Genomic DNA, 26,478 nt, shown 5'->3' with positions numbered 1-26,478 from the left:
AGGATATATAAATATGGACTAAAGTAGGAAAAACAAAAATGGCACCTGACACCCCCAATGGCTGGGGCACTCACCCCCTCCTATGACCCGACCCCTGCGGACTAGAAAATTTCCTTTGCCATGCGGTCAGGAATGCGGAAATGGAAAATGGAACGTAACCACGCCCGATCACAAGGTGAACCGTAAAGTCCAAAAAAGTACGCCCAACCAAAAGGCTGCGTCACTTACAAAGGCCTCAATGTTCCAAACCACGATCCCATAAATATCACACATAAGCAGGTTGAATCACATAACAAACATGATTATACTATATATTATTATACTACAAGAGACTCTTATGATAAGTTAGACCCGCCAGGAGGCAGCCTCTCGGGAAAACATTCACATTACAGTACATTGATAAAGTAAAATGAAACGATCTTACCGGAATCTATGCCGTGGAACAGGAACACAGCCTTTCAAGTGTGACGGATAGTAGCATTGTCTCTGCCATGGACTTGAGAGAAGAAAGCAGGCAGCGGAGCGAAGTTCGACAACGTTGATTACTTTAGGAGCTGTTAATCTGAGTCGTGATGGTTTTGCAGAAAAACTCTCCCTGCATCTCCGGATTCTAACTTTCATCCAAGCCCTCACTGAGAGGCTGACAGGACTAATTAAAACTCCTGTCCCATGACAAAGAGTGATACCCTCCATAAGAGACAAAAAAAAAAAAATTAAAAATTCTGACACTTCTCTGCCAACCTCCTGGGACGAAAGGCAAAGAATGACTGGGGAATGAGGGGAGTGGCAGGAGTATTTAAGCCTTTGGCTGGGTTGTCTTTGCCTCCTCCTGGTGGCCAAGTTCTTATTTCCCAAAAGTAATGAATGCAGCTGTGGACTCTTTCCATTTAAGAAGAAAATAGTGGGTGTATTTATCTAGTCTCACATGTGCCCTTCTCTCTCAGCTTGCTGCTTTTTTTTATTTTGTATTTTTTTTTAAATAATTCAAGCAGGTGTTTAATGTCCCTATAATTCCCTACACTAAATGGAAAAGTTATTTCAAAATTAAAAACAATCTATATACAGGGAGTGCAGAATTATTAGGCAAGTTGTATTTTTGAGGATTAATTTTATTACTGAACAACAACCATGTTCTCAATGAACCCAAAAAACTCATTAATATCAAAGCTGAATAGTTTTGGAAGTAGTTTTTAGTTTGTTTTTAGTTATAGCTATTTTAGGGGGATATCTGTGTGTGCAGGTGACTATTACTGTGCATAATTATTAGGCAACTTAACAAAAAACAAATATATACCCATTTCAATTATTTATTTTTACCAGTGAAACCAATATAACATCTCAACATTCACAAATATACAATTCTGACATTCAAAAACAAAACAAAAACAAATCAGTGACCAATATAGCCACCTTTCTTTGCAAGGACACTCAAAAGCCTGCCATCCATGGATTCTGTCAGTGTTTTGATCTGTTCACCATCAACATTGCGTGCAGCAGCAACCACAGCCTCCCAGACACTGTTCAGAGAGGTGTACTGTTTTCCCTCCTTGTAAATCTCACATTTGATGATGGACCACAGGTTCTCAATGGGGTTCAGATCAGGTGAACAAGGAGGCCATGTCATTAGATTTTCTTCTTTTATACCCTTTCTTGCCAGCCATGCTGTGGAGTACTTGGACGCGTGTGATGGAGCATTGTCCTGCATGAAAATCATGTTTTTCTTGAAGGATGCAGACTTCTTCCTGTACCACTGCTTGAAGAAGGTGTCTTCCAGAAACTGGCAGTAGGACTGGGAGTTGAGCTTGACTCCATCCTCAACCCGAAAAGGCTTCACAAGCTCATCTTTGATGATACCAGCCCAAACCAGTACTCCACCTTGCTGGCGTCTGAGTCGGACTGGAGCTCTCTGCCCTTCACCAATCCAGCCACGGGCACATCCATCTGGCCCATCAAGACTCACTCATTTCATCAGTCCATAAAACCTTAGAAAAATCAGTCTTGAGATATTTCTTGGCCCAGTCTTGACGTTTCAGCTTGTGTGTCTTGTTCAGTGGTGGTCGTCTTTCAGCCTTTCTTACCTTGGCCATGTCTCTGAGTATTGCACACCTTGTGCTTTTGGGCACTCCAGTGATGTTGCAGCTCTGAAATATGGCCAAACTGGTGGCAAGTGGCATCTTGGCAGCTGCACGCTTGACTTTTCTCAGTTCATGGGCAGTTATTTTGCGCCTTGGTTTTTCCACACGCTTCTTGCGACCCTGTTGACTATTTTGAATGAAACGCTTGATTGTTCGATGATCACGCTTCAGAAGCTTTGCAATTTTAAGAGTGCTGCATCCCTCTGCAAGATATCTCACTATTTTTGACTTTTCTGAGCCTGTCAAGTCCTTCTTTTGACCCATTTTGCCAAAGGAAAGGAAGTTGCCTAATAATTATGCACACCTGATATAGGGTGTTGATGTCATTAGACCACACCCCTTCTCATTACAGAGATGCACATCACCTAATATGCTTAATTGGTAGTAGGCTTTCGAGTCTATACAGCTTGGAGTAAGACAACATGCATAAAGAGGATGATGTGGTCAAAATACTCATTTGCCTAATAATTCTGCACTCCCTGTATAGTGTTTAGAAGTATGTGTTCATACTGTTTCACTTTCCTTTTAATAAAAATTACATTATAAATTACATAGCTGTACAAGTCTAAAAAAAAAACATAATTTATGCTTACCTGACAAATTTATTTCTCTTGTAGTGTGTTCAGTCCACGGGTCATCCATTACTTATGGGATATATTCTCCTTCCCAACAGGAAGTTGCAAGAGGATCACCCAAGCAGAGCTGCTATATAGCTCCTCCCCTCACATGTCATATCCAGTCATTCGACCGAAACAAGACGAGAAAGGAGAAACTATAGGGTGCAGTGGTGACTGGAGTTATAATTTAAAATTTAGAACCTCCCTCAAAAAGACAGGGCGGGCCGTGGACTGAACACACTACAAGAGAAATAAATTTATCAGGTAAGCATAAATTATGTTTTCTCTTGTTAAGTGTGTTCAGTCCACGGGTCATCCATTACTTATGGGATACCAATACCAAAGCTAAAGTACACGGATGATGGGAGGGACAAGGCAGGAACATTAAACAGAAGGAACCACTGCCTGTAGAACCTTTCTCCCAAAAACAGCCTCCGAAGAAGCAAAAGTGTCAAATTTGGAAAATTTGGAAAAAGTATGAAGTGAAGACCAAGTTGCAGCCTTGCAAATCTGTTCAACAGAGGCCTCATTCTTAAAGGCCCAGGTGGAAGCCACAGCTCTAGTGGAATGAGCTGTAATTCTTTCAGGAGGCTGCTGTCCAGCAGTCTCATAGGCTAAGCGTATAACGCTACGAAGCCAAAAAGAGAGAGAGGTAGCTGAAGCCTTTTGACCTCTCCTCTGTCCAGAGTAAACGACAAACAGAGAAGAAGTTTGTCGAAAATCTTTAGTTGCCTGTAAGTAGAACTTCAGGGCACGGACCACATCTAGATTATGCAAAAGACGTTTCTTCTTTGAAGAAGGATTAGGACATAACGATGGAACAACAATCTCTTGATTGATATTCCTGTTAGAAACAACCTTAGGTAAAAACCCAGGTTTAGTACGCAGGACTACCTTGTCTGAATGAAAGATCAGATAAGGAGAATCACAATGTAAGGCAGATAACTCAGAGACTCTTCGAGCCGAGGAAATAGCCATCAAAAACAGAACTTTCTAAGATAAAAGCTTAATATCAATGGAATGAAGGGGTTCAAACGGAACACCCTGAAGAAATTTAAGAACCAAGTTTAAGCTCCACGGAGGAGCAACAGTTTTAAACACAGGCTTAATCCTAGCCAAAGCCTGACAAAAAGCCTGGACGTCTGGATTCTCTGCCAGACGCTTGTGTAAAAGAATAGACAGAGCAGAAATCTGTCCCTTTAGCGAACTAGCGGATAAGCCCTTCTCTAAACCCTCTTGTAGAAAAGACAATATCCTAGGAATCCTAACCTTACTCCATGAGTAGCTCTTGGATTCACACCAATATAAATATTTACGCCATATCTTGTGGTAAATTTTTCTGGTAACAGGTTTCCGAGCCTGTATTAATGTATCAATAACCGAATCCGAAAAGCCACGCTTTGATAGAATCAAGCGTTCAATTTCCAAGCAGTCAGCCTCAGAGAAATTAGGTTTGGATGGTTGAAAGGACCCTGGATTAGAAGGTCCTGCCTCAGGGGTAGAGACCATGGTGGACAGGACGACATGTCCACTAGGTCTGCATACCAGGTCCTGCGTGGCCACGCAGGCGCTATCAGAATCACCGATGCTCTCTCCTGTTTGATCCTGGCAATCAGTCGAGGTAGCAACGGAAAAGGTGGAAACACATAAGCTATGTTGAAAACCCAAGGGGCTGCTAGTGCATCTACCAGCACCGCACCCGGGTCCCTGGACCTGGATCCGTAACAAGGAAGCTTGGCGTTCTGGCGAGATGCCATGAGATCCAGATCCTGTTTGCCCCAACGACGAATCAGTTGAGCAAATACCTCCGGGTGAAGTTCCCACTCCCCCGGATGAAAGGTCTGTCGACTTAGAAAATCCGCCTCCCAGTTCTCCACGCCTGGGATGTAGATCGCTGACAGGTGGCAAGAGTGAGACTCTGCCCAGCGAATTATCTTCGAGACTTCCATCATCGCTAGGGAACTCCTGGTTCCCCCTTGATGATTGATGTAAGCCACAGTCGTGATGTTGTCCGACTGAAATCTGATGAACCTCAGTGTTGCTAACTGAGGCCAAGTTAGAAGAGCATTGAATATTGCTCTTAATTCTAGAATGTTTATCGGGAGGAGTCTCTCCTCCTGAGTCCACGATCCCTGAGCCTTCAGGGAGTTCCAGACTGCTCCCCAGCCTAGTAGGCTGGCATCTGTTGTTACAATCGTCCAATCTGGTCTGCGAAAAGTCATTCCTTTGGACAGATGAACCCGTGACAACCACCAGAGAAGAGAATCTCTGGTCTCCTGGTCCAGATTTAGCAAAGGGGACAGATCTGAGTAATCCCCGTTCCATTGACTTAGCATGCATAGTTGCAGCGGTCTGAGATGTAGGCGCGCAAATGGCACTATGTCCATTGCCGCGACCATTAAGCCGATTACTTCCATGCACTGAGCTACTGATGGGCTTGGAATGGAGTGAAGGACACGGCAAGCATTGAGAATCTTTGATAACCTGGACTCCGTCAGGTAAATCTTCATCTCTACAGAATCTATAAGAGTCCCTAGAAAAGGGACCCTTGTGAGTGGTAACAGAGAACTATTCTCAACGTTCACTTTCCACCCATGCGACCTCAGAAATGCTAGAACTATCTCTGTATGAGACTTTGCATTTTGAAAACTTGACGCTTGTATCAGAATGTCGTCTAGGTACGGAGCCACCGCTATGCCTCGTGGTCTTAGTACCGCCAGAAGTAAGCCCAGAACCTTTGTAAAAATTCTCGGGGCCGTAGCTAACCCGAAGGGAAGAGCTACAAACTGGTAATGCCTGTCTAGAAAGGCAAACCTTAGGTACCGATAATGATCTTTGTGAATCGGTATATGAAGGTAGGCATCCTTTAAGTCTACTGTGGTCATGTATTGACCCTCTTGGATCATGGGTAGGATGGTCCGAATGGTTTCCATCTTGAACGACGGAACCCTTAGGAATTTGTTTAAGATTTTTAAATCTAAGATTGGTCTGAAAGTTCCCTCTTTCTTGGGAACCACAAACAGATTTGAATAAAACCCTTGCCCCTGTTCCGTTCGCGGAACTGGGTGGATCACTCCCATCACTAAGAGGTCTTGTACACATTGTAGAAATGCCTCTTTCTTTACTAGGTTTGTTGATAACCTTGACAGATAAAACCTCCCTTGTGGAGGAGAAGTTTTGAAATCCAGAAGGTATCCCTGAGATATAATCTCCAACGTCCAGGGATCCTGTACATCTCTTGCCCAAGCCTGGGTGAAGAGAGAAAGTCTGCCCCCCACTAGATCCGTCTCCGGAAAGGGGGCCCTGTCTTCATGCTGTCTTAGGGGCGGAAGTAGGCTTTCTGGCCTGCTTGCCCTTGTTCCATGACTGGTTGCCTTTCCAACCCTGTCTGTAACGAGCAGTAGTTCCTTCCTGTTTTGGAGCGGAGGAAGTTGATGCTGCTCCTGCCTTGAAATTACGAAAGGCACGAAAATTAGACTGGCGAATCCGGAATTCTTAGCCGTAAGTTTGGTTAAATGCACTACGGCATCCGAAACAAACGCATTAGCCAGCTTAAGGGTTCTAATCTTGCTCAAAGATTCATCCAATGGTGCTGTGCGAATGGCCTCTTCCAGAGACTCAAACCAGAATGCCGCTGCAGCAGTGAGAGGCGCAATGCATGCAAGAGGCTGTAATATAAAACCTTGTTGAACAAACATTTTCTTAAGGTAACCCTCTAATTTTTTATCTATTGGATCTGAGAAAGCACAGCTATCCTCCACCGGGATAGTGGTACGCTTGCCTAAAGTAGAAACTGCTCCCTCCACCTTAGGGACCGTCTGCCATAAGTCTCGTGTGGTGGCGTCTATAGGGAACATTTTTCTAAATATCGGAGGAGGGGAAAAAGGCACACCGGGTCTATCCCACTCCTTGCTAATAATCTCTGTAAGCCTCTTTGGTATAGGAAAAACGTCAGTACACACCGGTACCGCATAGTATTTATCCAGCCTACATAACTTCTCTGGGATTGCCACCGTGTCACAATCATTCAGAGCCGCTAACACCTCCCCTAGCAACACGCGGAGGTTCTCAAGCTTAAATTTAAAATTTGACATTTCTGAATCCGGTCTCCCCGAATCAGAACCGTCACCCACAGAATGAAGCTCTCCGTCCTCATGTTCTGCAAATTGTGACGCAGTATCAGTCATGGCTCTCGTGTCATCGGCGCGCTCTGTCCTTAACCCAGAGCTGTCGCGCTTGCCTCTTAACTCGGGCATATTGTATAATACTTCTTTCATAACATTAGCCATATCATGTAAATTGATTTGTAAGGGCCTTGATGTACTTGGCGCCTCAATCTTACGCACCTCCCGAGCGGGAGACGAAGGTACTGACACGTGAGGAGAGTTAGACGGCATAACTTCCCACTCGTTGTCTGGTGATAATTTCTTTATCGTTACAGATTGACTTTTATTCAATGTAATATCAATACAATTGGTACACATATTTCTATTGGGCTCCACATCGGCTTTTAAACATAATGAACAAGCAGATTCCTCTGTATCAGACATGTTTAAACAGACTAGCAATGAAGCTAGCAAGCTTGGAAATTACTTCAATGAGTTTACAAGCAATATAAAAAACGCTGCAGCGCTTTTTTTTTTTTTTTTTTTAAACACAATTGAATAACAAAGAACTAGTTCAGTTATAGTCAACAATTCTTTAAATGTATTAATTAGCAGAGGATTGCACCCATTAGCAAAAGGATGATTAACCCCTCAGTACCCAAAAAACGGATATCAATTTAAGATTTAACGCTTTTATCACAGTCAAACACACTGTCACAGGTCTGCTGTGACTGATTACCTCCCTCAAAAATGAATTTTGAAGATCCCTGAGCTCTCTGGAGATGTCCTGGATCAAAGAGGAAGAAGCAGGAAGACTGTGCTAGAATTTTAACTGCGCAACAAGGCGCTAAAAAAGGTCCCTCCCACTCCTATTACAACAGTGGGAGACCTGATATAACGGTTTCTATGCAGAAATATACGTTAGCCGTGTGGAAAAAAATCATGCCCAAAAGGATTTATCACCAAAGTACCTCACAAAACGATTAACATGCCAGTAAACGTTTTAAAAAAACAACATTTCAGATGCTGTGTAAAGTTATTACTAAGCCTGCTACCAGTCGCTTCTACTGCAGTTAAGGCTCACACATTATATCAGTATTAACAGTATTTTTTAAGTCAAATTCTAGACCCTAGAAAATAACTCTACTGTGCATACATTTATCAGCCTGATACCAGTCACTACTACTGCATTTAAGGCTGTACTTACATCATACGGGTAACAGCAGTGTTTTCTTAGTCAATTCCATTCCCAGAAAATATTGTACTGCACATACCTCATTTGCGGGAGACCCCGCATGCTATTCCCATTTTCTGAAGTTACCCCACTCCTCAGAATGTCGAGAACAGCCAGTGGATCTTAGTTACGCCTGCTAAGATCATAGAAAACGCAGGCAGTTTCTTCTTCCAAATACTGCCTGAGATAGAAAAACAGCACACTCCGGTGCCATTTAAAATAACAAACTTTTGATTGAAGAATAATTAAGTAAAAACTCCAGCTCCCCTCGTGACCACCTCCTTTGTTGAGGGTTGCAAGAGAATGACTGGATATGACATGTGAGGGGAGGAGCTATATAGCAGCTCTGCTTGGGTGATCCTCTTGCAACTTCCTGTTGGGAAGGAGAATATATCCCATAAATAATGGATGACCCGTGGACTGAACACACTTAACAAGAGAAATACTAATTTTTAAACATACAGAAACACTTTAGGAAGACTTTTTTGTCTATTTAAACATTTCCATGAAAACAGAAAAAACACAGGCAAGCTTCCCGTAAAGATTAAACATATAAATCAATTACTACTAAAAAGAATGAACAAAAAAAAATATCACAAGCAGCATCCCAAAGGTCATTAAAAAAAAATCTATAAAATTGTCTTTGCAAAATTGTTTCTGTAAACAGCTATTGTTTTTAAAACCAGTAAATTTTAATGTGCATTTGTGTATCTAGCTCTGAATACAGCAATAGGTCATTTTCACATACATGGAGTTTGCCTCCCACACATGATATCGCTGTCCTGTAGAGATTGCAAAAGAGACCATTATGCATGCAGCTTACAGCAGCATGTTGCTTGCACAGTACAGGTTATAGCAGTATAAAGCAAAAATACTAAATACTAAAAATACCTACGTATCTAATGCACAGCTGCAAATTCCAAAAAAAAGTTAGGTCTCTTTAATGAAAAATTAACTATCAATTTTAAACAATGACAAACTGAATAACATGTAATTTAAGTCTGTTACTTTTGGCAAGCTAAAAATTATATTGGGGGGGGGGGGAGAATCAATGGTATGTGATAGAAATATAATACTCTCTAGTGGCTTGTCCAAGCAGCCATGAACGGCTGAACAAATGAAGCTGTTCATCTGTCATGAATCAGCTTATCCTGGAAGCATCTAACTCTAATCTTTACAGAGTTCAACTCTGCATATAACTGTGCATCAAACGATGTACATTTTGAAAAACACAAATTATGCTTACCTGATAATTGAATTTTCATCTGTATGGGAAGAGTCCACAGCTGCATTCCTTACTTGTGGGAAAGGCTGAACCTGGCCACCAGGAGGAGGCAAAGACACCCCAGCCAAAGTCTTAAATACCGACCCCACCTCCTCATAACCCCAGTCATTCTGCCGAGGGAACAAAAAACAGTAGGAGAAATATCGGGGTGAAAAAAGTGGCAAAAGAAAAAATAGATACCAGATAGCCGCCTTACAAATCTGATCCATAGAGGCCTCATTTTGAAGGCCCAAGAGGAAACCACTGCTCTCGTAGAATGAGCCATAATCCTCAGAGGAGGCTTATATCCCACCGTTTCTATGCTAAACGGATGGCACTACTCAGAAAAAAAGATAAGGAAGTCGAAGAGGCCCTCAGACCCCTAACGCTTCCCGGAAAAGAGAACAAACAGAGAAAGAGGTTTGTCTAAATTCCTTTGTGCCCCGAAGATAGAACGTCAAGGCATAAACCACATCCAGAAATACGTTGTAAACGTTCCTTCAACGAAGAAGGATTAGGACATAAGAAAGGAACCACAATCTCTTGATTGATGTTGCGAATTCACACAACCTTAGGAAGAAAACCTAACTTGGTTCAGAGAACAGCCTTATCGGCATAAAAAGCCAGATAAGGAGGGACACATTGCAAGGCAGCAATCACAGATACTCTGCGCGCAGAAGCAATAGCCAGTAGAAAAATAAACCTTCGAAGACAACAATTTAATGTCTACTTCATGCATACGCTCCAACGGAGCCCGTTGCAAAACCTTAAGTACAAGATCTAAACTCCAAGGAGGAGCCTTAGATCTAAACACAGGTCTGATCCCAGCAGAGCCTTAACAAATGGCTGCAAATCTGGAAGCTTTGCAAACCTCTTGTGCAGTAACACGGACAGGGCTGAAAACTGTCCTTCAGGGGACTTGCAGAAAAGCCCATCTCCAGTTCATCCTGGAGAACAGAATAAGTAGGTCCTCCACACCTTATGATAGATGTGACGAGCAAACAGCTTACGAGCTTGAATGAGAGTAAAAAAAACTCTCAGAAAACCCTCTCTTGGCTAGGACTAAGCGTTCAATCTCCACGCAGTCAGCCTCAGAGAATCTAGACATTGATGAACAAAGAGACTTTGGTCAGCAGATCCCTGCGACAAGGTAACTTCCACGGAGGAGATGATGACACCCCCAATAGATCCGCGAACCATATCCTTTGAGGCCAAGACGGAGCAGTCAGTATCACTGACGCTTGCTTGACTCGAGCCACTACACTAGGAAGTAGTGGTAACGGTCGAAAAGGATAAATTGGATTGAACCTCCAAGGCACAGCTAATGTATCTGTTAGCTCCACCTGAGGATCCCTGTACCTCGACCCCTATCTGGGTAGCTTGGTACTGAGACGTTATAAGATCTTCATCTTGCAAATCTCTGCAAACACTTGGGATGGTGAGACCATTCTCCCGGATGAAAGGATTGTCTGCTGAGGAATCCGCTTCCCAGTTGTCCACACCTGGAACGTGGATCGCTGACAGCGAACAAATGCGTGTCTCCCCCACACCAGAATCCGAGATACTTCCCTCAAAACTAGGGAGCTTCTCGTTCACCCCTAATGGTTGATGTAAGCCACAGAGGAAATATTGTTTGATTGGAATCTGATTAACTGGGACAAACCCAGAAGCCAAGCCTTCAGAGCATTGTATATTGCCCAAATATCCAAAATGAGATCAGGAGGGAGCTTTACCTCCTGAGACCAGATGCCCTGTGCCTTCCTGGCACCCTAAACGGCTCCCCATCCTGACAGACTCGCAACCATTGTCACAATCACCCAGGATGGTCTTGAGACAGACGTACCTCACGACAAGTGATCCGGACAAAACCACCAAGAGAGCGATTCTCCCGATTGGTTGTCCAGAGAAATCTGTTGAGACAGATCCGAATGATCGTCGTTCCACTAGTTCAGCATGCACAGTTGCAACTGTCTGAGATGAAACCTGGCAAAGAAAATGATGACCAAGCTGGACACCATGAGACCAATCACCTCCATACACTGAGCCACAGATGGCCTTAAGGAGATCTGGAGGGCAAGACATGTTAAAGCTAGCTTGCAACGTCTATGGTCTGTTAGAAATATTCTCATGTCTATGGAGACTATTATAGTACCCGAGAATTCTACCCTGGTACTTGATACAAAAGAACTCTCTCTAGATTATCTGCCATCCATGGGATTGAAGAAGACAGATGAGATATTCCGAATGGTCCACTCTTCGAAAAATGTATTTAGCTAGACCAAACGGAAGGGCAATAAACTGGAAGTGCTGGTCCAGGAATGCAAACCTTAGGAACTGGAAGTGGTCCTTGAGGATTGGTTTGAGAAGGGAGCATCCTTCAGATCTATCATGGACATGAACTACCCCTCTCAAGCGAGGGGGAAGAATGGACCTTATTGTCTCCATTTTACACAAGGGGACATTTAAAAACCTGCTTAAGCACTTTAGGACCAGAATTGGACGGAAAGTTCCCTCCTTCTTAGGGACAAAAAAGGTTTGAATAGTATCCCAAACCACTCACTGCGATAGGCACCAGGACAATAAATCCTAGAGGACAGATCCCGTAGACACCCCAGAAAGGCTTCCCACTTTTCTGGTCAGGAAGACAGGAGGAATCTGCCCTTGGGTGGCTGAGACTTAAAACCTATGTTGTAACCCTGAGCTATAGAAAAAAACATGGAGACCGGCAACGGGCAATTCCCTTTACTGGGCCTCGTGGTCAGGCTGGCGACCTCCAACCCATCAATTACAATAGAAAGTTCAATATTCCACAGCAACAAGGGATTAATCAATATTCTTTTATTGTCTTACAACATCACAGACAGAATGAATATGCAACGTTTCGGGACCTTAGTCCCTTAATCATGCATACATAATGATACACCTGTGTCTTATTTAAAGCAGCAGCTAGCCAATCACAATGAAGTCATTGCAAGGTAAATAACCCTTTCATAGCCAGCCCTTTTCTATTCAAATATACTGACATCTAGTGGTTGTAATTAAAAACACTGCAATATACAAAAATTTAATTGCAAAAAAAGACAAGGTTAAACACATAAAGGAGCAAATGTACATTTCAGAATAAAAACTTTGTTACAAATTGTAGAGAATGTTTCCTTTATCAAGTGTAAACATTATTTCTATATACATATAGCTACGCATTACTTGAATAAACCCCAGGGGACTACTATAAGGTGTGTACACCTAGAGGAAAACAGACAGATCCCATTCCCTATTTAACCCCTTAGGGTGCATTGTATCTAATTAATAAAATGCCTCTCTCTGCTTTAGAAGCATTTCTCTATCTCCTCCTCCCCTAGGCGTACACACCTGATCTATAATTTGCCACCGGAGCTGGCTGATCTGATGGCCAAATTCCACAAAATGGCATGCTACAGAAGCTTTGTCATCTTTTTTTCTAATATTGGATTTATGTTTGTTAAGCCTATTTCTCAAACTTTGGGTGGTCTCACCTACATAAATGCGGGCACACGGACACTTTATAATATAAACCACAAATGTGGATTCACATGTATAATAAGAATTTAATTTAAATTTATGCCCACTTCTAGGATGGACAAATTCTTTCCCTTTAATAACAGAGTGGCAATTGCCACACCCCAAACAAGGGTAACAACCAAAAAAAATTTCAGTAATATACCTTTCTTTGTTTCGCTGATTGGACCCTAAGTCTGACTTAACCAAAATATCACCCAAATTTTTGACACGCCTGTAGGCCATAATGGGTTTGTTCTGTAATATCTTTACTTCTTTGTTACAATTCTCAATAATATGCCAATGTTTTCTAATGATATTGGATATCTTATCACTATACTCACTATGTTGGGATATGAAAATCAATCTCTCATCCTTTGCCTGTCTGGCTATTTCTTTATCCCTTCTATGGCATATCTTCTGAATTTCTTGATCGATAAGCCCCACTGGGTACCCTCTATCAAGGAACTTTTCCTCCATTTCGTTAAACCTTAACTGCTTGGTTTCCTGATCGCTCACAATTCTGTCAACTCTAATTAATTGACTCCTTGGTAAGGAGTTCCTTAGTTTAGTGTTATGAAAGCTATCATACCTCAACAGGGTATTACGGTCTGTTTCTTTACAATGTATATCAACTTTAAGATCATTACCCCTTTTATATACAACAGTGTCAAGAAATACCATTCTCTATTCACTATGTACTAGAGTAAATTCTAGGCCGGCCACTTCTTGGTTAATTTCTCCTACAAATTTTACCAGTGAGTCCACGTCAACCCACCATATGCCAAAGATGTCATCTATAAATCGCCACCAGGTGGCGCCATACTTCAAAAATAGGTGGTTACTATAAACAAATTTTTCTTCAAAACAATTCATATAAAGATTGGCATATGATGGGGCGACGTTGGACCCCATGGCTGTACCTTTCTTCTGAATGTACCGGGAATCAATAAAGAGAAAATAGTTGAACAATACTATTCTCAACAATTCTTCAAAAAAATCAATTTGTTGCAAATCATATTGACCTGAAGATGTAAGCAATTGACGAATTATACCTATACCACACTCATGCTCGATTGAGGTATATAAACTTTTCACGTCAAGTGTATATAATATGCATTTGGTACAATCTACTTCCAATGTTGAAAGTTTTTTAATAAAATCCCCTGTGTATCCTTTATGTATGAAGACATTCTCTCTACATAGGGTTGTAATATCCTATCCAAAAAAATTGCTATGTTGGTAAATATAGATTCAACATTAGAAACTATCGGACGCCCTGGGCTATGACCTCCAGGACCTATGGATCCTGCACGTCCCTGAACTAAGCAACTGAAAACAACGACATACTGTTTCTTACACGATCCAGAAGAGGACCGCCCAATTATGCCGACGTAGACTCAGGGGCTTCTTGCTCTGCTTGGATTTATTCCAGGACTGAGCCGGCTTCCAAGAGCTCTTGAATTGCTCTGGCTTAGCGAAGGACTGCTGACATGGGCTTTATCAGAACGAAAATCGACCCTTCGATTAGTTCATATACTCTTGCGGTAGGAGGGCACCCTTGCCCCAGTGACCGTGGAGATAATGGAGTCCAGGACTGGACCAGACAAAATCATTCCCTTAAAGGGAGAGAAGAAGTCTAGACTTAGAAGTCATATCCGCAGACCATGGACGTCAGCCAGAGCCCGACGGGTCGGAAAAGAAAAAGCTGAAGCCATAGCATTCAAGCGAATAAACTGCCTAATAGCAGCACAGATAAAAGAATTAACAACCTTCAAGGCCGTACATCTTTTCTGAGTAACGTTGAGGGGATCCTCCACCCCGATCAAATCCTATAAGGAGTCCCACCAGAAGGTAGTTTCTCAAGTAACCTTGGCAACAGCCGCCGCCGGGTGAAACAAAAATCCTGTATGTTAAAACATCTTTCTTAACAGAGTTTCCATCTTTTATCCATGGGCTCTGCAAACGAAGAACTATCCTCAAGCGGGATAGTAGTATGTTTAGCAAGGGTGAAGATAACGCCATCCCATTTGGAGAGTGACCCTCACAACTTCATTGAGAGTACAGGTCCGTGGACAATTTGTTAAAGGGAGAAGAGGGGGGGAAAAGGAATCCAATCCTGTCACATTCATTACTAATAATGTTTGCCCTCTAACAGGAGCAGGGAAGGATAAGGTACCACCCTGTCCTCAAACTATCCAATTTAGGAATTAAAGGTTCATCAGGCAATTTGGCCTCTGAAACATCTGAATTCGTCAAAAAACTTCCTTTAGAAGAAAGCGCAAATTCCTAAACTAAAGTCTGGTTCCTCCGCAGATGCTCTGAAGCCCCCAAGATTATATTGTCTGATTGGAATCTGATAAACTGGGAAGAACCCAGAAGGGATGGTCTTAAGAAGGATGTCCCTCGGGACAGATGATCTGGATAGAGCCACCAAGAGAGCGATTCTCTCGACCGGTTGTCCATAGAAATCTATTGAGACAGATCCGAATGATCGCCGTTCCACTGCTTCAGCATGCACAGTTGCAGCAGGCTGAGACGAAACCTGGCAAAGGGAATGATATCCATGCTGGACACCATGAGACCAATTATCTTCATACCCTGAGTCACAGAAGGCCTTAAGGAGGTCTGGAGGGCAAGACATGCAGAAGAAAGCTTGCAACGTCTCTGGTCTGTTAGAAATATCCTCATGGATATAGAGTCTATTATAGTACCCAGGAATTCTACCTTGGTGCTTGAAATAAGGGAACTCTTTTATAGGTTTATCTTCCATCCATGATATCAAAGAAGAGAGAGAAGAGATTCCGAATGGTCCTCCGCCAGGCAAAAAGATGGTGCTTGTACTAGAATATAGTCCAAATAGGGAGCTACTGCTATACCCCGGGTTCTGGCTAGAAGAGCCACTAGAACCTTCGTAAAAATCCTTGGAACAGTAGCTAGACCAAACGGAAGTGCAATGAACTGGAAGTGCTGGTCCAGGAACACAAACCTTAGGAACTGGAAGTGATCCTTGTGGATTGGAACACGAAGACAAGCATTCTTCAGATCTATAGTGGTCATAAACTGTCCTTCCTGAACTAAGGGAAGGATGGACCTTATCGTCTCCATCTTGAATGAGGGGACATTTAGAAATTTGTTTAAAGGGACAGTCAACACTAGAGATAACATTATCCGATATTTAAAAATAAAAAACAAAGATCCGCTGATCTGATTGGCTGAACATTTGAAGAAGAAGGTAGCTACGTAACGGTGGGGGGGAGTTAGGCTTCCATATTTCCATCATATTATAGAAGTTATCGATGACGAGAAGCAAGTAGGCAAGACAAAAGAGGTATGGTGCAGGCGGATCTTGGTTTTTTTATTTTTAAATAATCGGATGTTATCTCGAATGTTGACTGTCCCTTTAAGCACTTAAGGTCCAGAATCGGGTGGAAAGTACCCTCCTTCTTTGTGTGACGAAAGGTTAAGAATGACTGGGGGATGGGGGTAGTGGGAGAGGTATTTAAGCCTTTGGCTAGGGTGTATTTGCCTCCTCCTGGTGGCTAGGTTCAGTATTTCCCATATATAATAAGGATCACCAACGCTCTCTAAAATTGGTCTGAAGGTTCCCTTCTTTTTGGAAACCACAAACAGATTGGAGTAGAACCCCAGACCCCGTTCCAGCATCAGAATAGGAACTATTACTCCCAGGTCGGAGAGGTCCCGAACACAGTGTAAGAGCGCCTCTCTTTTTGTCTGATCTACAGATAATCTTGAAAGTAGAAACCTGCCCCTGGGAGGCAGGCCCTTCATGCGGCTTTTGATTCAATAGCAGGCTTTTTGGACTGTTTTCCTTTGTTCCAAGACTGATTGGACGTACGGGAAGGATTGGACTGCTCCTGCTTGGAAGAGGGAGAGGAAGGCTTTCCCTTGAAAATTCGAAAGGAACGAAAATTACTCTGACGTCCCTTTTGTTTATTTCTCTTATCCTGCGGGAGGAAATGGCCCTTTCCTCCTGTAATGTCAGGCCCAAACAAGGTCTTTCCCTTGTAAGGAATCGCCAAAAGTTTAGACTTAGATGATACATCCGCAGACCAAGATTTTAACCATAAAGCTCTGCGGGCCAGTACGGCAATAGCATAAATCTTAGCTCCCAGCTTAATAACCTGAAGGGAAGCAACCGTGATAAAGGAGTTGGCCAACTTAAGGGCCTTTATCCTATCCTGGATTTCTTCAAGGGTTGTGTCTATCCGAATAGAATCAGACAACGCATCAAACCAGTATGCTGCCGCACTAGTGACAGTAGCAATACAAACCACAGGTTGCCATTGTAAACCCTGGTGTACATACATTTTCTTGAGCAACCCCTCTTATCATAGGATCCTTAAAGGAACAACTATCCTCTATGGGAATAGTTGTTCTCTTGGCTAGCTTGGAAATTGCCCCTTCCACTTTGGGTACCGTCTGCCAAGACTCCTTGATAGAGTCTGTGATAGGAAACATTTTTTTAAATATAGGGGATGGAGAAAAAGGGATACCCGGTCTCTCCAATTCCTTAGCAATAATCTCTGTAGCCATATCTGGTAAGGGAAATACCTCCACCATGGAGGGCACGTCAAAATACTTGTTTAGTTTACTAGACTTTTTAGGATTGACTACGACAGTAGTGTCGAAGTCGTCCAGGGTAGCTAAAACCTCCTTAAGTAAAAAAAGGAGGTGTTCAAGCTTAAACCTGAAAGAAACAACTCCAGTATCAGTTAAAGGTATAACAATGTCTGAGACTGAAAATGTCACCCTCAAATGCTACCGAAGTATCTTCCTCTTCAGGTTTCTGGGAAGAAACATTTGGAATAGCCACTACTCTGTCAGCAACCTTATTCACAGATTTATTACATTTCCTCTTGCGCTTTCCCTGCAGCATGAGAAAAGCAGACAACGCATCAGATACCGCTGATCACATTAGGGAAGCAATGTCTTGCAAGGTAACACCAGGTGGAGTAATAGAGGAAACGCAGGGCACTGGCTGTATGGACGCTAAATTTTGGGATGCTTGAGGAGAAAGCTGCGGCATATCTTGAACATTGTCAGAAGACTCCTGAACAGTATCCGACTTAGACAATGTTGGCTAGGAAAAAGTCTATCCCTGCAATGTAAAGTTCTCTCAATACATGAGGAACAGAAAGGGATTGGTAGTTCCACATTAGCATCAAAACATAAAGAATATGTAACATCTTGCAGGGTTTCTTGGTCCATCTTTATTCACCAATAAACAGACAACTGATATTTAATTCAGAAAATATCCCCCAAAACAAAAACAAAACATTTGTTACTGTTCCTTTAAATTTTAAACGAACAAAATAGCTGCTTTTAAAAATACACCTTAGCCCCCAAAATAACTTCCAGACAACTCTACACCTCAGCTTAACGCTGCTGAGGTGCTTACCTTCCTGCTAACAAAGTAAATTACTTTGTAACTGATCCGGACTCAACTCTATAAACACTGCTGCCCTTAATCGCAACGCTGCTGAATCTGTGACGCAGCTGAATTTCCCTCCGGAGACACAGGAAGTGACAAAAAAGGCCAAAAAAAAAAGGCGCGCAATAGGAACTGCCGCTGTATCTAACTCCGCCCATCGTGGGCGTAACCTGAAAACTCCCAATCGGCTAAATCAATTATCAAAGCCGTCGGGAGTGAAGTATAAAAAACAAAAAAAACACCAAGAAGCAGATTCTGCTCATCCCCAGTGCCTGCTCTGCTGCCCTTAAAAAATATTCCCCTGTCATAGGTGAATGTAACTTGTCCCAATGAAAGTAAAAGTGCTATCCTTTTTCATGGCATGTCCCAGAAAAAAAAAGTTAGCATTTATCTTAATACTTCTGCCAGGCAGCACGCAGCTCACTAGGTTTGGGAGGACAGTTCCCTCACATGGACCTGTGGGTAGAAACAAAGACTGAGTAATCTTACTCAGGCTTGCATGGTTAGGGCAGCATAAATACATGGGAGGCGCAGTGAGAATTATGTCCCACACGTTCCCATTGCTTTAAAGCCACCACTGCCCTACTGAAGAGACTGATATGGACTACGGCTACACCCTAGAGCAAAGCAGAACAATCTTGCACTGCTTAAAAAATAATAAAATCTTGCTTGAAGAATCTTTTCCTAACACCTAACTTTACCACTTCCTTGCTCCAACGTAGGCAAAGAGAATGACAGAGGTTGGAGGGAAGGGATGTGATATTTAACAGCTTTGCTGTGGTGCTCTTTTCCGCCTCCTGCTGGGCAGGAGTGATATTTCCAATAGTAATTAGATGATCCGTGGACTCATTGTGTCAGAAAGAAATGGTAATAGCTAAATGCTACATTTCTATAAAGTATTAAAATGAAAAAAAAATTAATTAATGGGGAAAAAACACAACCTCATCAGAATAAAATGGATATATACATACTTGTGGTTGTGAAAGATGGATATTTGTTATATGTGGAAACCTAACATCGGAGTTCTTGAAATTCTCAGAGCCAGAATTATGGGCTCCCACCCCAAACACCTAAAGAAAAATAAAATAAAAAAAAAACATTTTAACATGGGCAAGATAGTTGAACAACAGTTTGCAGAAACACCACTGGAGAAAAACAAGACGGATTTGACTGTCTGATGTGACCATACAAAAGTTTTGATATTTACCTGGTAGGACAGAATTCCATTAGAGGAAGTATTTACATATAAGAAACTTTCAAAACTGCCCTCCTCATCTGGTAGAAAGACAACCGTAAAAAAAGATTTCCCTCTGGCTGAAATTACCTAGTGGCAAAATTAGAGAAAGAAAATAACGCTTGTCATCACAGCACTACATCCACAAACTAGTAAGACACATAACTACAGCAAACATTTCTCATGGTAACATACGACAATATAGACAGACTGCTACCTGAAAACATTTATAACTTAAAATATTAAATTATTTAAACTGACAAAAAACATTAATACTTATAATGATAATAATGCTTTCAAATGGCTCGACACATCCAGTTACCAGGGAGCCACTGGTGCCTAAAAATTAGGCCTTAAAGGGACACTAAACCCAAAAAAAATCTTTCATGATTCAGAAAGAGAATACACATTTAAACAACAATCCAATTTACTTATATTATTTATTTTGCTTAATTTTTTAGATATCCTTCGTTGAAGAAAAAGCAAGGCACATGGGTGAGCAAATCACATGAGGCTTCAAAGTGCAGCAACCAATCAGCAGCTACTGAACCTATCTAGATATGCTTTTCAGCAAAGAATATCAAGAGAATAAAACAAATTAGATAATAGAAGTAAATTAGAAAGTTGTTTAAAATTGCATGCTCTTTCTATATAAAGAAATTAAAAAAAACAGAATTTATGTTTACCTGATAAATTTCTTTCTCCTACAGTGTATCCGGTCCACTGCTTCATCCTTACTTGTGGGATATTCTCTATCCCTACAGGAAGTGGCAGAGAGCACACAGCAAGAGCTGTCCATATAGCTCCCCTCAGGCTCCGCCCCCCCAGTCATTCGACCGACGGTTAGGAGAAAAAGGAGAACCATAGGGTGCAGTGGTGACTGTAGTTTACAAAAAATTAATTTAAACCTGACCAAAATGCCAGGGTGGGCCGTGGACCGGATACACGTAGGAGAAAGAAATTTATCAGGTAAACATAAATTCTGTTTTCTCCTACATTGGTGTATCCGATCCATGGCTTCATCCTTACTTGTGGGAACAAATACCAGAGCTTTAGGACACGGATGAAGGGAGGGAACAAGTCAGGTAACCTAAACGGAAGGCACCACTGCTTGCAAAACCTTTCTCCCAAAAATAGCCTCCGAAGAAGCAAAAGTATTGAATTTGTAAAATTTGGCAAATGTATGCAGTGAAGACCAAGTCGCTGCCTTACAGATCTGTTCAACAGAAGCCTCATTCTTGAAAGCCCATGTGGAAGCCACAGCTCTAGTAGAGTGAGCTGTAATTCGTTCAGGGGGCTGCCTTCCAGCAGTCTCATAAGCCAACCGGATGATGCTTTTCAGCCAGAAGGACAGAGAGGTCGCAGTCGCCTTTTGACCTCTCCTCTTGCCAGAATAGACGACAAACAAGGACGATGTTTGTCTGAAGTCTTTAGTTGCTTTTAGATAGAACTTTAAAGCACGAACCACATCCAGATTGTGCAACAGACGTTCCTTGTTAGAAACTGGATTAGGACACAGAGAAGGAACAACTATTTCCTTGTTAATATTCTTATTGGAAACCACTTTTGGAAGAAAACCAGGTTTGGTACGTAAAACAACCTTATCTGTATGGAACACCAGGTAAGGTGAATTACACTGCAAAGCAGACAATTCAGAAACTCTTCTAGCAGAAGAAATAGCTACCAAAAACAAAACTTTCCAAGATAGTAACTTGATATATATGGAATGTAGAGGTTCAAACGGAACCCCTTGAAGAACTGAAAGAACTAAATTTAGACTCCATGGAGGAGCCACAGGTCTATAGACCGGCTTGATTCTGACTAAAGCCTGTACAAACGCCTGAACATCTGGCATTGCTGCCAGACGCTTGTGTAACAAAACAGACAGAGCAGATATCTGTCCTTTCAAGGAACTAGCTGACAAACCTTTCTCCAATCCTTCTTGGAGAAAAGATAGAATCCTTGGAATCCTAATCTTACTCCATGAGTAACCCTTGGATTCGCACCAACAAAGATATTTCCGCCATATCTTATGGTAAATTTTCCTGGTGACAGGCTTTCTAGCCTGGATCAGGGTATCTATAACTGATTCCGAAAACCCACGCTTAGCTAGAATCAAGCGTTCAATCTCCAAGCAGTCAGTTGCAGAGAAACTAGGTTTGCATGTTCGAATGGACCTTGAATTAGAAGGTCCTGCCTCAAAGGTAGCTTCCATGGTGGAACCGATGACATATTCACCAGGTCTGCATTCCCAGTCCTGCGTGGCCACGCAGGAGCTATCAGAATTACCGAAGCCTTCTCCTGTTTGATCCTGGCTACTAGCCGGGGGAGAAGGGGAAACGGTGGAAAGACATAAGCTAGGTTGAACGACCAAGGCGCTACTAAGGCATCTACCAATGTCACCTTGGGATCCCTGGACCTGGACCCGTAACGTGGAACTTTGGAGTTCTGACGTGACGCCATCAGATCCAGATCTGGAATGCCCCATAGTTGAGTTAACTGGGCAAAAACCTCCGGGTGAAGTTCCCACTCCCCCGGATGGAAAGTCTGACGACTATATAATCCGCTTCCCAGTTGTCCACTCCTGGGATGTGAATTGCTAATAGATGGCAGGAGTGATCCTCTACCCATTTGATGATTTTGGATACCTCCCTCATCGCCAGGGAACTCTTTGTTCCCCCCTGATGATTGATGTACGCTACAGTCGTCATGTTGTCCGACTGAAATCTGATGAATTTGGCCTCCGCTAGTTAAGGCCATGCCTGGAGCGCATTGAATATCGCTCTCAATTCCAAAATGTTTATCGGGAGAAGAGATTCTTCCCGAGACCATAGACCCTGAGCCTTCAGGGACTCCCAGACCGCGCCCCAACCTAGGAGGCTGGCGTCGGTCGTGACAATGATCCACTCCGGTCTGCGGAAACTCATTCCCTTAAACAGGTGATCCCGAGACAACCACCAGAGGAGTGAGTCTCTGGTTTTCTGGTCCATTTGAATCTGGGGAGACAAATCTGCATAATACCCATTCCACTGTTTGAGCATGCACAGTTGCAATGGTCTTAAATGAATTCAAGCAAATGGAATCACGTCCATTGCTGCAACCATAAGTCCTATTACCTCCATGCACTGAGCTATGGAGGGTTGAGGAATGGATTGAAGAGCTCGACAAGTGTTCAGAAGTTTTAACTTCCTGACCTCTGTCAGAAAGATCTTCATTTCTACTGAGTCTATTATTGTTCCCAGGAAGGGAACCCTTGTGGACGGGGACAGAGAACTTTTTTCTATGATCACCTTCCACCCGTGAGACCTTAGAAAGGCTAGAACAATGTCTGTATGAGCCTTTGCTTTGTGAAAGGACGACGCTTGTATTAAAATGTTGTCTAGGTAAGATACTACTGCAATGCCCCTTGGCCTTAGCACCGCTAGAAGGGACCCTAGCACCTTTGTGAAAATTCTGGGAGCAGTGGCCAATCCGAAGGGAAGAGCCACGAACTGGTAATGCTTGTCCAGAAAGGTGAACCTCAGGAACTGATGGTGATCTTTGTGTATAGGAATATGCAGGTACGCATCCTTTAAGTCCACGGTAGTCATATATTGACCCTCCTGGATCATTGGTAAAATTGTCCGAATGGTTTCCATTTTGAATGATGGAACTCTGAGGAATTTGTTTAGGATCTTTAAGTCCAGAATTGGCCTGAAAGTTCCTTCCTTTTTGGGAACTACAAACAGGTTTGAGTAAAATCCCAGTCCTTGTTCTGCTGTTGGAACTGGGTGTATCACTCCCATTTTTAAAAGGTCTTCTACGCAATGTAAGAATGCCCGTCTCTTTATCTGGTCTAAAGATAAGCGAGACATGTGGAACCTTCCCCTTGGAGGGAGGTCCTTGAATTCTAGAAGATACCCCTGAGAGACAATTTCTAGTGCCCAGGGGTCCGGAACATCTCTTGCCCAGGCCTGAGCAAAGAGAGAAAGTCTGCCCCCTACTAGATCCGGTCCCGGATCGGGGGCTACCCCTTCATGCTGTCTTGGTAGCAGCAGCAGGCTTTTTGGCCTGTTTACCCTTGTTCCAGCCTTGCAATGGTTTCCATGCTGGTTTGGGCCAGGGTGCGTTACCCTCTTGCCTAGTGGCTGTAGAGGTAGAAGCCGGTCCGTTCCTGAAATTGCGAAAGGAACAAAAATTACTTATTTTTAGCTTTGAAAGGTCTATCCTGTGGGAGGGCATGGCCCTTTCCCCCAGTGATATCTGAAATAATTTCTTTCAACTCTGGCCCGAATAGGGTCTTACCCTTGAAAGGAATATTAAGCAATTTTGTTTTGGACGACACGTCCGCCGACCACGATTTTAGCCAAAGCGCTCTACGCGCCACTATTGCGAAAACAGAATTTATGTTTACCTGATAAATTTCTTTCTCCAACGGTGTGTCCGGTCCACGGCGTCATCCTTACTTGTGGGATATTCTCTTCCCCAACAGGAAATGGCAAAGAGCCCAGCAAAGCTGGTCACATGATCCCTCCTAGGCTCCGCCTACCCCAGTCATTCGACCGACGTTAAGGAGGAATATTTGCATAGGAGAAACCATATGGTACCGTGGTGACTGTAGTTAAAGAAAATAAAATATCAGACCTGATTAAAAAAACCAGGGCGGGCCGTGGACCGGACACACCGTTGGAGAAAGAAATTTATCAGGTAAACATAAATTCTGTTTTCTCCAACATAGGTGTGTCCGGTCCACGGCGTCATCCTTACTTGTGGGAACCAATACCAAAGCTTTAGGACACGGATGAAGGGAGGGAGCAAATCAGGTCACCTAAATGGAAGGCACCACGGCTTGCAAAACCTTTCTCCCAAAAATAGCCTCAGAAGAAGCAAAAGTATCAAACTTGTAAAATTTGGTAAAAGTGTGCAGTGAAGACCAAGTCGCTGCCCTACATATCTGATCAACAGAAGCCTCGTTCTTGAAGGCCCATGTGGAAGCCACAGCCCTAGTGGATTGAGCTGTGATTCTTTCGGGAGGCTGCCGTCCGGCAGTCTCGTAAGCCAATCTGATGATGCTTTTAATCCAAAAAGAGAGAGAGGTAGAAGTTGCTTTTTGACCTCTCCTTTTACCTGAATAAACAACAAACAAGGAAGATGTTTGTCTAAAATCCTTTGTAGCATCTAAATAGAATTTTAGAGCGCGAACAACATCCAAATTGTGCAACAAACGTTCCTTCTTTGAAACTGGTTTTGGACACAGAGAAGGTACGATAATCTCCTGGTTAATGTTTTTGTTAGAAACAACTTTTGGAAGAAAACCAGGTTTAGTACGTAAAACCACCTTATCTGCATGGAACACCAGATAAGGAGGAGAACACTGCAGAGCAGATAATTCTGAGACTCTTCTAGCAGAAGAAATCGCAACTAAAAACAAAACTTTCCAAGATAATAACTTAATATCAACGGAATGTAAGGGTTCAAACGGAACCCCCTGAAGAACTGAAAGAACTAAATTGAGACTCCAAGGAGGAGTCAAAGGTTTGTAAACAGGCTTGATTCTAACCAGAGCCTGAACAAAGGCTTGAACATCTGGCACAGCTGCCAGCTTTTTGTGAAGTAATACCGACAAGGCAGAAATCTGTCCCTTCAGGGAACTTGCCGATAATCCTTTTTCCAATCCTTCTTGAAGGAAGGATAGAATCCTAGGAATCTTAACCTTGTCCCAAGGGAATCCTTTAGATTCACACCAACAGATATATTTTTTCCAAATTTTGTGGTAAATCTTTCTAGTCACAGGCTTTCTGGCCTGAACCAGAGTATCGATCACAGAATCTGAGAATCCTCGCTTCGATAAAATCAAGCGTTCAATCTCCACGCAGTCAGCTGGAGTGAAACCAGATTCGGATGTTCGAACGGACCCTGAACAAGAAGGTCTCGTCTCAAAGGTAGCTTCCAAGGTGGAGCCGATGACATATTCACCAGATCTGCATACCAAGTCCTGCGTGGCCACGCAGGATCTATCAAGATCACCGACGCCCTCTCCTGCTTGATCCTGGCTATCAGCCTGGGGATGAGAGGAAATGGCGGGAACACATAAGCTAGTTTGAAGGTCCAAGGTGCTACTAGTGCATCCACTAGAGCCGCCTTGGGATCCCTGGATCTGGCCCCGTAGCAAGGAACTTTGAAGTTCTGACGAGAGGCCATCAGATCCATGTCTGGAATGCCCCACAGGTGAGTGACTTGGGCAAAGATTTCCGGATGGAGTTCCCACTCCCCCGGATGCAATGTCTGACGACTCAGAAAATCCGCTTCCCAATTTTCCACTCCTGGGATGTGGATAGCAGACAGGTGGCAGGAGTGAGACTCCGCCCAAAGAATAATTTTGGTTACTTCTTCCATCGCTAGGGAACTCCTTGTTCCCCCCTGATGGTTGATGTACGCAACAGTCGTCATGTTGTCTGATTGAAACCGAATGAACCTGGTCCTCGCAAGCTGGGGCCAGGCCTGGAGCGCATTGAATATCGCTCTCAGTTCCAGAATATTTATCGGTAGAAGAGATTCTTCCCGAGACCAAAGACCCTGAGCTTTCAGGGATCCCCAGACCGCGCCCCAGCCTATCAGACTGGCGTCGGTCGTGACAATGACCCACTCTGGTCTGTGGAACATCATCCCTTGAGACAGATTGTCCAGGGACAGCCACCAACGGAGTGAGTCTCTGGTCCTCTGATTTACTTGTATCTTCGGAGACAAGTCTGTATAGTCCCCATTCCACTGACTGAGCATGCACAGTTGTAATGGTCTTAGATGAATGCGCGCAAAAGGAACTATGTCCATCGCCGCCACCATCAACCCGATCACTTCCATGCACTGAGCTATGGAAGGAAGAGGAACGGAATGAAGTATCCGACAAGAGTCCAGAAGCT

General features: G+C 43.1%; 1 protein-coding gene across 1 annotated transcript in view; it reads right to left on the bottom strand.

The window, feature by feature from the left end:
- The window catches only part of TMEM131L (transmembrane 131 like), a gene marked incomplete in the record, with an annotated part of 682,792 nt that overhangs the window by 455,271 nt on the left and 201,043 nt on the right, over positions 1-26,478 (bottom strand). The window contains 2 exon segments of the mRNA XM_053703753.1: positions 19,317-19,415; positions 19,553-19,669. Of these exon segments, the coding sequence (XP_053559728.1) occupies positions 19,317-19,415; positions 19,553-19,669 (216 nt within the window).

The sequence above is a fragment of the Bombina bombina genome, chromosome 2 (genome assembly GCF_027579735.1).
Source record: "Bombina bombina isolate aBomBom1 chromosome 2, aBomBom1.pri, whole genome shotgun sequence".
Taxonomy (NCBI): Eukaryota; Metazoa; Chordata; class Amphibia; order Anura; family Bombinatoridae; genus Bombina; species Bombina bombina.
This window is presented reverse-complemented; position numbering and strand designations above follow the sequence as displayed.